Genomic DNA, 12061 nt, shown 5'->3' with positions numbered 1-12061 from the left:
AGGGGGTGCAGAAGGCGGGGAACACACTTTCAGGCAGTGACAGCAGGAGATTCCAGGGAACCAGGAGGGGTCTGCCCAGCGCTCCATGAGTAACCCCCACCCCCCACCCACACAGGAAGCAAGGACTCATCCATCCTCTCTTCGGAGATGAGCACACCCAGACCATAGGATGGACCCCAGGCCTGCCTGTGTCCCCACCCAAAGCCACATGGCTTTTCAAGTCAGCAGGTTCTCCGCATCTGAGGGGTTGCAGAAGAGGGAGAGCGAGAGGCAGAAAACCAGCTATAGAGGCCTGTGGGGGCTCAAATCCCACCCCCCGTGGGAGAGGCACCTCTTCTACTTTGCACAAAAGGCCCCATATTTGCTGGAGTGGCCTGGTCCCCAGATCTCTCCTCTGGGGACCCCCACCCTGAAGCTGGAGAGAGCAATGGAGCTGGCGAGCCCCCATTCCTGCATGCAGCCCCCAGCCCTGGGCCACACTAGGCTGGGTGTGCAGGAAAAACGGGAGTGGAGGGAAGCTGGCCCTTGGGGTCAGAGGGTCCCTCACAGCTCCCATCCCCTGGGGGCAGAATCACCCAGCAAACAGGGCCTGAGGCCCTGTGCCCTAATTGCTCTTGTGGCACCAATCAGGGCCGCCGCGTGCCGCCTTGCTTACTGATCAGCTAAGGGGCAGTCCTCCTCCCAGCCCTGAGCTCACCCCCAGGGAAGGGGGGCAGAGGCCAAGGCTCGTGCTCGGAGGGGCCTGCTTCACCCCGCACAGCACCCAGGGTTGGGGGGTGGTGCAGGCTGGAGCCTTCTCTCCTGGTATCACCTCCCCCTCTTAATTGCCACACTGATTCCTCTGGGGATTCAAGCTCATTTGCGTTTTTCATAATATTAGTAATAATGATAATTTAACAAAACACGTGCTGGGAAATAGAGGACACACTATGGGCCAGGCAAGGCGCGCACGTACGTTTGCTCAGTTCATCCCCAGAGCAACCCAAGATGTGATTGCTACTGCTGATCCCACTTTGCAGAGGAGGACGCTGAGACCTGGAGAGGCAAAACGGCCAGTCAAGGTCACGCAGCCAGTCGCAGAGCAGGAGCTCACAGGACATCCCTCTGCCAGGAACACTGCACACCACACCCCAGATTCAGCTCAAATGACACCCCTTCAGGGAGCTTTCCCCGGTCGTCCCCAGGCGGACACCTTCTGTGTCTCTCTGACACCTCTCGTCACAGCTGTAGGGGGACATGCATTTGACATATTTATTGTCTCATTGACACCCGTCTCTCCTGCTAGGCCAGGGACCCGGTTAGTCTCTGTCCAGGGCGCTGCTGTGGTCCTGGGGCCACGCACAGAGCCCAGATCACAGGGGGGGCTCAGACGCCTGCCTAATGGAAGCGTGGGTGGGTACACGCCATCCCACTAGCCTTCCCTTCTCAGCAAGCATCCCCCTTGGGACCTAGCGATATGGGGAGGTAAAAGCCTTCGGCCGTGGGAGGGGTAGGGAGGGCAGGTGAGGAACAGTACCTGAGCTGAGGATGGTGGGCCGCGCCTTGGGTGGCCGGGACCCTGTCAGGGAGTTGGTGCCACTGCCACCGCTGCTGGTCCCGCCACCCTTACACGTCAGCTGCAGGGAGGAATCCTGGCCTGGGATGGAGATGGACTTGGCAGTGGACGGCGGCCTTGGGAAGACAGATGGGTGTGACCGGAGTGCCCCACTTTGGGGTCGGAGAAGACAGGGGAACCCAAGAGCCTGGAGGAGGGGACAGTCCCTTGTCCCCCCTCCCCGTGTCCAGGACAGAGCCCCCACCACTCCGGCGCCCTGTACCAGCACTCACGTCTTGAAGCAGGGGTCTCCAGAGAGCAGGAACATTCCAATGGTGACCTGTGCAAAAGCCGGAGGAATCAGCCACGCCCCATCCACCCCCCCACCCAGGCGCCCGGCCTCCCTGTGGCCTCCCTGCTCTGGCTTCAGATGCGCTTGGACTCTGATCCTATCTCTGTCCCTTGCTGGCCCTGGCGAAGCCACCAAACTTCAGTGAAGCCCAGTTTCCTCATGCAGAGGACAAAACTGATCCTAACGCCTACCTCGTGGAATAGTGGAGAGGATGCTGGGCACCTGGCCCGGGGTGAGTGAGGAGGGAATGTCAGCTACTGTCATTGCAAAACCACAAACAGACTGTGAGGCCCTCAAGGGAGGAGCCGCAGACACTCTCTATCCTCTGCGCCCCTCGCAGCCCTCAGAGCAGGTGAGCAGGTGGGAGGGAAGCTCTCGATGCCTACGCGGTGGGGAGGGGTTCACAGATTCCAACACAGAGGGCAGGGGCTTGTGAAAGCTTGTTGAATAAAGTAAAGCAAGAAGCCATTAGAAATGTAACATCCACTCGGGCAAAGATTTTGGCAATGGTCTAAACAGGGCAAGGTTTGGGTCCCCAGATCTGGGCTGGGGCGGAGCGACAGGCAGAGGGGTGATGGGGTGGGAAAGAGGTGCCCAGATCACAGGGACACCTCTGACAAAAAAAATGTTGACCGCTGGGGTGAGGCTTTGTTTTTAATGGATTGTTTCATTTGGCCATGATAGCAACCTACAAAGTACGTGATGGCCCCAAGCTGTAGACGAGGGAACTGAGACTCAGACCCAGGGGAAGGGACTGCTCAAGGCCCTGCAGACAGGATGTGGGGGAGATGCCCTTGAACTGGAGGCCACCTGCCCCTGGGGCCTTGATCTGGCCTGAGGATGCACTGGGCCACTGGGGCAAGGCTGAAAGGGCTTGGCTCTCACAACAACTAGCCTGGACCTTTTCAGGTGCCTCTGGTTTCTTTGGCAAAAGGCCCAGGACGCCCCAGAGCCCTTGCCTGCCACCTCTTGCCCAGCTCTGCCAGGCATAACACGCTCCCGCTGGGCCGCTCGCAGAGGTGTGGTTACAACAAGACTGTTTTCTCAGCCAGGTGGAAGGGTGTGGGGACGAGGAAGAGAGGCATGCTGGCAGTGGATGCCCAGATATCTCTGTCCCAAGAGGCCAAAGAGGCAGCTGCCTGGGGGGAGAGTGATGCCCCGGCTGGAAGCCTTCCCGTGGCTGGGCCCTCTGAGCAGCTGCCCGGCTCTGCCAGGTCCGGGGATGGCAGTCCATCTGCTCACTGATGCTCTGGGAGCTCAGGCTGCCTCATAACGTGTGGGCAGTGGTTAGGAGCTGGACCGCAGGCTCAAGTGGCAGCTCTGCTTGTGACCCAGGCGGATGATCTAACCTCTGCGCCTCAGCCCCCTGTGGTGCAAATCTGGGGCCAATAATAGACACCACACCCCACGGGGCTGTTGTCAGAAACCACGAGATAACGGGTGGTAAGCACTCAGCCACGCTGAGCTCACCAAAAGTGCTCACCAAGGCGTTAAAGAGACTATTGGGTCCACCCCTGACCCTGATTATGGATGGGGAAACTGAGGCCAGTGCCTGAGTCAGGCCTTCGATGGTGCTTTCCTGACCCCAGGGCCCACGTCTTTCCCAGTGTCTCTCACTGCCTGTCTGGGGTGAGAACCTGTATTCTTAACAACCGTTCAGGGGACTCTGACAAGGAGCACGTTTGCCCCCGCCCCTTGGTGGGAGGGGGTGGATGGGGCAGCAGAGCCCTGGTACCTTGAGGATGGAGTTGTCCTGTCGGGTGTTCTTCGTGTCGTATCCCTCCAGCAGGCAGCAGCGCACTGTGGAGCCCGAGCCTGCAAACTCCGCCAGGTTCAAGTCGGCAAAGCCCAGCTGTGGGGACAGAGGAGAGGGTGGGAGGCTGAGGGGAGTGCGGGCGCATGGCTGGCAGCCCAAGGGTTAGCTTGGCAAGGTGGGATGGGGAGGGGAGGCAGAGCCCTCGGGCCCGCCCCACGGCCCAGAATGACTGTTGCATAACCGGCACCCAAGGACAGAGGCCCGGGCTGGCGGCTCCAACGTGGCAAAGCCAGGAGCTCACATCCCTGAGCTGCACAAAGCACCCTTTGTGCCGTGTCCCAGCGTGCACCAGGGCAGCGCCCGAGATGAAAGGACATTGTTGTCTGTGACACAGACGCATTGTTCCCTGGGAAACAAGGCCGTGCTGTGGGAGCCACCAGGCCAGCGGACAGGAGGGGAGGGAAGGCCCGTGGGAACTTGGCGTTGGGCTGCAAGCGTGGAGGGCACTGCAGGGTGAGCAGGAGACCCTGGCGGGAGCTGGAGTGAGGGGCTGGTGGGAACTCCCAGCTGCTCCTGCGATGCAGAAGGGAGCAAGGGATGCGGAGGGAAGCGAGAAAAGTGTGAGAACATGGTGTATGAGCTGAGAAGGCCTCGTGGGTGGAAGCCAAGTCTGCCAGACCTGGAGGTTGAGGTTGGGGGGATGCTGGGCTTGGCGACCTGGAAGACGAACCAAGCCAATCAGGGACATTTATTGAGCACCTGCTGCATGCAAGTCTCTACTGCAGAGCTTAGGGCGCATGCTTCAGACAAGGAAACTAAGGTTCAGAGCGGGGAAGTGACTTGCTCAGGGGCTCACACACCTTAACCGGCAGAGCCAGAGCTGACATTAGGCCTGATCAGCGTCAAGTCTCACCACCTTTCTGGGCCTCAGCTTCCTCCTCTGATTAAGGGGAGCTGAGCCTGTGGTGGAGGTTTGATTAAAGAACGGAAGGGAAGGGCCTGGCAGGTCTGACATGTGACATAGCAGGTGTGTGGGGGGAGGGGGAGGAGGTGGGACTTCCGGCTGTTGGCTGGCAGTTTCTCTCCTGGCTGTCCTTCACCCACATGCATCAACAGGAGGAGAAATCTCCACTCCGGAAGCATCTTCCACAGCCCGGTTCTAGCCACCCTGCCCTCTGCTTCTGGAGAGGGCATCAGCGCCCCGGCCAAGACGGAGTACAAGGCCTGGTCCACTGAGCTTCCTGGGCTCTGGTCGGTGGGAAGGAACACGCCCTGCGCAGCACCTCCCTCGGGCTCTCCACGCAGAGTGAGGTGAGGCAGAGGCATGTCCCCTCTGGACTGACTGAGCCCATCCCCTGCTGCCGGGCGCCTCCCCAGGCCGCAGAGGGTGGGCGAGAGTCCCCACGAGAAGGGGGCTTAGGGCAGAGCAGGCTGACTCAAAGCCAGAGGTAACCCTTCCAGAGCCGTCTTCCCCCACCTTCCCCAGTGGAAAAGGTTTTAATGCGTAGGCCTGAACTGTCTGTGGGCACAGGGAAAGCCCGGCAACCACACAGATGTGCAACAGCGGGGCCTGGCCGAGCCCTCTTCACCCAGCCAAACGATGGGCCCCGCCGCTGTTAGACAGCAAAAGGAAATTTGTGATGACAGAAAAACATGCCCATGATGTATTGGTAAGTAAAAAACTAAGTTGCAGAATCTGTTTAGAACAAGTCCCTCTTGTGAATTTAAATATCATATCACCTGCATGTGTGCAAGTACACACATAGGGTGAGCCTTGTATGATCCTCTAAACCATATGCACACGTTTTATTCAAGGCTCTGGACATAAATTTCATGCATTTTTTTTTTCTTAAAAGGTCTGGAGGGCTTCCCTGGTGGCGCAGTGGTTGAGAGTCCGCCTGCCGATGCAGGGGACACGGGTTCATGCCCCGGTCCGGGAAGATCCCACGTGCCGCGGAGCAGCTGGGCCCGTGAGCCATGGCCGCTGGACCTGCGCGTCCGGAGCCTGTGCTCCGCAACGGGAGAGACCACAACAGTGAGAGGCCGCGTACCACAAAAAAAAAAAAAAGGTCTGGAAAGACCCTAACAAATCAAAATGGTGGAGTCTGAGGAGGAGGCCTAGAGAGAACTAGGGTGGAAACCACCCTTTCACTCTGAAAACCTCTGTCCCATTTGTGCTGCAACAAACATCCACTGCCTTTATGTTAAGTGAAAAGACTATCAATAAAGATATTTCAAAAAAATAGGGACTTCCCTGGTGGTGTAGAGGTTAAGAATCCGCCTGCCAATGAAGGGGACACGGGTTCGAGCCCCGGTCCGGGAAGATCCCACATGCCGAGGAGCAACTAAGCCTGTGCACCACAACTACTGAGCCTGCCCTCTAGAGCCCATGAGCCACAGCTCCTGAGCCCGCACGCCTACAGCCCGTGCTCCGCAACAAGAGAAGCCACCGCAACGAGAAGCCTGCGCACCGCAACGAAGAGTAGCCCCCGCTCACCGCAACTAAAGAATGCCCGCGTGCAGCAACGAAGACCCAACACAGCCAAAAATAAATTAAAAAAAAAAAAAGATATTTCAAAAAAATAATACATCTCATGGAGGGCACGGCGTCTTCTGTTTGGGGCAAGAGACGCGGCTGGAGGTTAGTCTAGGAGCTTCTCTCATGCCTGTCCCATCCACCCATCCCGTCCCACCCCGCCGCCCCTTCACATGGCCCCGCTTACCTTGGAGTAAGCCTTCCCACCTTTCAGCTCCTGCATGGGAAACAGACAAAGGCAGCAGGATGACTAGGGGATCCCAGGGACCTCATGGGTCTCCCCAGTCCACCCCATCCCCCAATCTGACTCCCAGGGAAGGGGGACAAGAAAAGGGGTTGACTGACTCACTCAGGGCATGGGCCTAAAGCCAGCAGCCCAGTGGCCCTACCAGCGCCCCCTGGCCTCTCACCTTGCGCACCGACACACGGAAGATGCAGGGGTCCAGCAGGCCGGTGGCCGGGTTGGCACTCATCTTACACACGAAGGTGAACCTCTTCCGCCACCGCACACAGTTCTCTTGCACCTCCTCCCTGCAGGTCAGAGGGACAGTGAGTGCAAGGGTGCAGGGTCCACTTTTAGGGACGTGAGGGCCCTGCTACCTTTGGGACGGGGAGGGAAACTCTCACTTTTCACTTTGTATCACAAAGTGACTGTATTTTCATAACAAGAATCTGCTTGTGTACGTGTTATAAAAAAAACAACAAAAACATAAAAATAAAAAATGAAAAAACACAAGGCGAGGGTGAGATCAGGCTGGGGGCAGCTGTCTGTTTCCAGCACTGCCTGTCCCACCCCCAAGCTTGCTCTGGGGTCTCGGGTAGCTCCTTCGTCTGCCATTACCTCCCTCCAGCTGGACGGCCACTGGCCATCTCAAGTGAGCCTCACAACGGTGCTCCCAGGATGGACTCCCGGCCCTTTTTACAGATGAAGAAACTGAGGCTAGATAAACTGCCCAGTCCTGCCCAGCCAGGAAACAGCTGGCCCTCAGCCCAGTGCCGCCTGGCTCCAGAGCCCCCTTCTTCACCAGCAATAATAACAATGATAATAACAACAACAACAACAACAGCTAACGCTCATACGGTGCTTCTGTGCGCCAGGCACCACCCAAAGCACTTCCCAAAACCAGCTGCCACAGGAGCCTTCTCCAAGGCTGGCGATCCAAGGTCACGCACCTTCTGGGGCAGCTGCTACCCGTAGTCCAAGCCCACGTTCAAAGAAACCGGGAGCTCTGGGGCTAAGACCCCGGCCCGAGGCCCACCACTGGCAGAGCAGAACAGGGACTTGAACCCCGGCAGCCTGGCTCTGGTGCCACGTGCTCAACCCTCCCCGCTGGGTCAGGGCAGGGTCGGGGAGGGGTGCTGGCTTTCCAGCCCCTGGAGCGCCTCCTGGACCTGAGGAGCACGACCAAGCCCACCAATTCAGCACCCCCCCCACTGGGGAGGCGCCCTGTGCCCTGGGGGTGAGTGGGAGCCAGTGCGAGCAGTCCACCGAGCCTCTCCAGCCGCCTCGGGGGCCGGTGGGCCCCGGGGGCGGCAGCGGCACATGGTGGAAACGAGCCCCCTGCCACGGCAGGGCGCGCTCAGGAAGGGAGGGGCAGGCATACAAGACATGACCTCCAGCCTCATCCCACCTAACAGGAACGGCGAGTGGGCAGCTGAGGAAGTGACCGCTCCACACCCTGGAGACCGGAGGGGCTCGGGTTAATGGCCAGACGGGGGCCGGTGGGCGGAGGGGCAGCACAGGTTGAGCATCTCCTGAACACGGGCTGGCCTCCTTCTCACGGCAACCCTGGAAGGAGACTCTGTGCCACCCCTTCTACAGCTGAGGGCACTGAGGCTCCCGGAGACCACCCAAGGTCACACCCCCAGGGATGGACGAAGCAGGATCTGAACTCAGGACGGTCCAACTGCAGAGTCAGAGCGCTCAGCCATCACCGTGGTTCATGGGTCAGGGGCTCGGGAAAGCCTGGCAGACAGAACCCCCTGGGGTTGTGGAGCCAGCAGCGCCCTGATCTGCACCCGAGGCGTCTACCCATGTCTCTGAGTCCCAAGTATGTGCCAGGTGCTGGATGCTGTGGTGGACTTGATTCACAGACTGACATCTGACAGTCACCCCACTGATGACTCAGTGTCACCAGGACAGGGTGGGGGAAGGGGTGAGTCAGGGAAGGTGACTGGCTGCAGGGAGGTGGCATTCAGGCTCATACCCGAATGAAGAGGGGGGAGTAGCAAGCGGGGAGACGGTTCCTGGCAGAGGGGATCGCATGAGTGAGGAACAAACATACTCTTGGTTTCTCAGCCGATGAAAGCGCCAGAGCCAAGCCTCTATGAGGAGCTCCTTCCTAGCCCCACAAGTCTTTGAGGATGGGACCAAGGCTTCCCCACATCCTGCCAGGGCTGTGACAAGAAGCAACAGGACTCCGTCGGGCAGACCTGGGCTCGCAGCCTCACGCTCACTGTGCAACTTGGGCTGGGGCCAATCACCAGAATGCTCTGACCTTGTTAGGAAGGTGAGCTCCAGCAACCCCCGCAGACTGGGGACAAACAGAAAAGGTCAGGGCTAGAGATGAGGGGGAGGAAGAGAGAGCTCCCAACCCGCCAGTGGACATGGGCAGGGACCCTCAGGAAGCAGGTGCCAAAGGAGGAGTGGGAACGCTGGGCTGGAGCATCATCTGACCCAGCCTCATTCATTCATTCAAATAATTGAGCACCAGTCGCGTGCCAGTCCCTGTTCTATGCACTGGGGCCACAGCAATGACTAGCTTACATTTTGCTGCGAGTGGGAAGGAAGAACGAAAACTACCTCTTTTGGCAGATGACTTAATCTTGTATGTAGAAAATCCTAAGGAATCCAGTAAAAAAACTATTAGAATACATGAGTTCAGCCAGGTTGCAATATACAAAAATCAGTTATTTCTACATACAGTACTAGTGAACATCCACAATGAAATGAAGAAAACAATTTCATTTACAATAGTATCAAAAAGAATAAATTTAACAAAAGAAGTACAAAACGTATACTCTGGAAAACTACAAACTACATTGCTGAAAGAAATTCAAGAAGATCTAAATAAATGGAAAGACATCCCACAGTCGTGGACTGAAATATTTAATATTGTTAAAATGATAATACTCCCGGGCTTCCCTGGTGGCGCAGTGGTTAAGAATCCGCCTGCCAATGCAGGGGACACGGGTTCGAGCCCCGGTCCGGGAAGATCCCACATGCCGCGGAGCAACTAAGCCCGTGAGTCCCAACTACCGAGCCTGCGCTCTAGAGCCCGCGAGCCACAGCTACTGAGCCCACGTGCTACAACGACTGAAGCCCACGCGCCTAGAGCCCGTGCTCCGCAACAAGAGAAGCCACCGCAATGAGAAGCCCATGCACAGCAACGAAGAACAGCCCCTGCTTGCTGCAACTAGAGAAAGTCTGCATGCAGCAACGAAGATCCAACACAGCCACAAGAAAAAAAAAAAAAAGATGATAATACACCCAAATTGATCTAAAAATTCAATATGATCCCTATCAAAATCTCGGCTGGCTTCTCTACAGAAAATTGACAAGTTGATCCTAAATCTTAGAAGTTCAAAGGACCAGAATAATCAAAACAATCTAGAGAAAGTAGAATATAATAAGGGATTCACATGTCTTGAATGCAGAACTTCTACAAAGCTACAATAATCAAGAAAGAGTGGTTCTGGCATAAGGATAGACACATAGATCAATAGAATAGAATTGAGAGTCCAGAAGTAAACCTTCACATTTATGGTCAGTTAATTTTCAACAAGGGTGCCAATGGGGGAAGGAACAGCCCTTTTAACAAACGTTGCTGGGACAACTAGATATTCACGTGCAAAAGAATAAAGCAGGACTCATTTCTCATACCGTATACAATAAGTAATTCATAAGTTTAAGAGCTGAAACTATTAAATTCTTAGAAGAAAACATAGGGGTAACTCTTCATGATCTGGTATTAGGCAACAGTTTCTTAGATATGACACCAAAAGTACAAGCAACAAGAGAAAAATATAGATATTTTGAACTTCATAAAATTTTTTAAATTTTGTGATTCAAAGAACACCATCAAAATAGTGAAGACGGGCTTCCCTGGTGGCGCAGTGGTTGAGTCCACCTGCCGATGCAGGCGACACGGGTTTGTGCCCCGGTCTGAGAAGATCCCACATGCCGCAGAGCGGCTGGGCCCGTGAGCCATGGCCGCTGAGCCTGCGCGTCTGGAGCCTGTGCTCCGCAACGGGAGAGGCCACAACAGTGAGAGCCCCGCGTACCGCAAAATAAATAAATAAATAAAATAAATAGTGAAGACAACCCACAGAATGAAAGAAAATATTTGCAAATCATATATATGAGACTTGTAGCTAGAATATATAGAGCACTTACAACTCAATAATAAAGACAAACAACCCAATTTAAAAATTGGTAAATGATCTGAACAGACATTTCTCCAAAAAAGATATATAAATGGCCAATAAGCACATGAGAAGATGCTCAACATCATTAACTATCAGGGAAACACAAATCAAAACTATATAACAAGTTACCACTTCACACCCACTAAAATGGCTATAATCAAGACAGATAATAAGTGTTGATGAGGATGGGGAGAAATTGGAACCCTCGCGCACTGCCGGTAGGAACTGGTGCAGCTGCTTTGGAAAACAGTCTCGCAGTTCCTCAAAAGGTTAACCATAGAGTTACCATATGACTCAGCAACTCTACTCCTAGGTATACACCCAACAGAAATGAAGCATATGCCCACACAAAAACTTGTACACAAATGTACGCAGCAGCATTATTCATAATAGCCAAAAAATGAAAGCAACCCAGATGTCCATCAACTGGTGAATGGATAAATAAAATGTGGTTTATCCATACAATGGAATATTACTCAGCCATCAAAAGAAACTGAGCACCTAAACATGCTACAATGTGAATTAACCTTGAAAACATTATGCTAAGTGAAAGAAGCCAGTCACAAAGAACTATACATTGTATGATTCCATTTCTATGAAGTGCCCAGAATAGGCAAACCCATAAGAGACAGAAAGACTGATGATTGCCAGGGGATGGGGGAGCTGGGAAAAAATGGGAACGACTGTTAATGGGTATGGAGTTTCTTTCTGGGGTGATGAAAATGTTCTAAAATTGACTGTGGTGATGGTCACACAACTCTGTGACTATACTAAAAACTACAAAACTGTACACTTTTTTTAAAAAATTTATTTTATTTATTTTTGTTGGGTCTTTGCTGCTGCACACAGGCTTTCTCTAGTTGTGGCGAGCGGGGACTACTCGTCGCGGTGCACGGGCTTCTCATTGCAGTGGCTTCTCTTGTTGCGGAGCACGGGCTCTAGGCGCACGGGCTTCGGTAGTTGTGGCGTGCAGGCTCAGTAGTTGTGGCTCGTGGGCTCTAGAGCGCAGGTTCAGTAGTTGTGGCATACGGGCTTAGTTGCTCTGCGGCATGTGGGATCTTTCCGGACCAGGGCCTGAACTCATGTCCCCTGCGTTGGCAGGCGGATTCTTAACTACTGTGCCACCACGGAAGCCCCCAAACTGTACACTTTAAATGGGTGAATTGTGTGGTCTGTGAATTACGTCTTAATAAAGCTGTTACCAAAACAAAAACATGGTAGTTCAAATAAAGAGAGAAAAATGGAGAAAACAGAACAAGGAAGGTGGGTAGGGAGGATAGAGATGAGAAGGTGGGGGCTGCTACTTTGGGCAGGTGGTTAGGGAAAGCCCTTTGGCAGTGACGTCTGAGCAAGGTCTGGAGTGAAGTGAGTATGTGGGCTGAGCAAAGACTGGGGGAAGAGCTGTCCTGATGCATGAACAGCAAGTGCAAAGGCCCTGAGGTAGAAACAAGCTTG

At 54.7% G+C, this 12061-nt stretch overlaps 1 protein-coding gene across 1 annotated transcript in view; it reads right to left on the bottom strand.

Annotated features, from left to right (window-relative positions):
* Positions 1–12061, bottom strand: part of EEIG1 (estrogen-induced osteoclastogenesis regulator 1) — a 36961-nt gene that overhangs the window by 5889 nt on the left and 19011 nt on the right. Inside the window, exons 2-6 of the mRNA XM_060154267.1 lie at positions 6589–6709; positions 6366–6395; positions 3622–3738; positions 1828–1874; positions 1517–1671 (exon numbers count right to left, since the gene is read on the bottom strand). Of these exons, the coding sequence (XP_060010250.1) occupies positions 1517–1671; positions 1828–1874; positions 3622–3738; positions 6366–6395; positions 6589–6709 (470 nt within the window). The remainder of the gene's footprint in view (positions 1–1516; positions 1672–1827; positions 1875–3621; positions 3739–6365; positions 6396–6588; positions 6710–12061) is intronic.

This window comes from Lagenorhynchus albirostris, chromosome 7 (assembly GCF_949774975.1).
Source record: "Lagenorhynchus albirostris chromosome 7, mLagAlb1.1, whole genome shotgun sequence".
NCBI classification, from domain to species: Eukaryota; Metazoa; Chordata; class Mammalia; order Artiodactyla; family Delphinidae; genus Lagenorhynchus; species Lagenorhynchus albirostris.
Note: the sequence above shows the minus strand (reverse complement) of the source record. Positions and strands in the feature narration are given on the sequence as shown.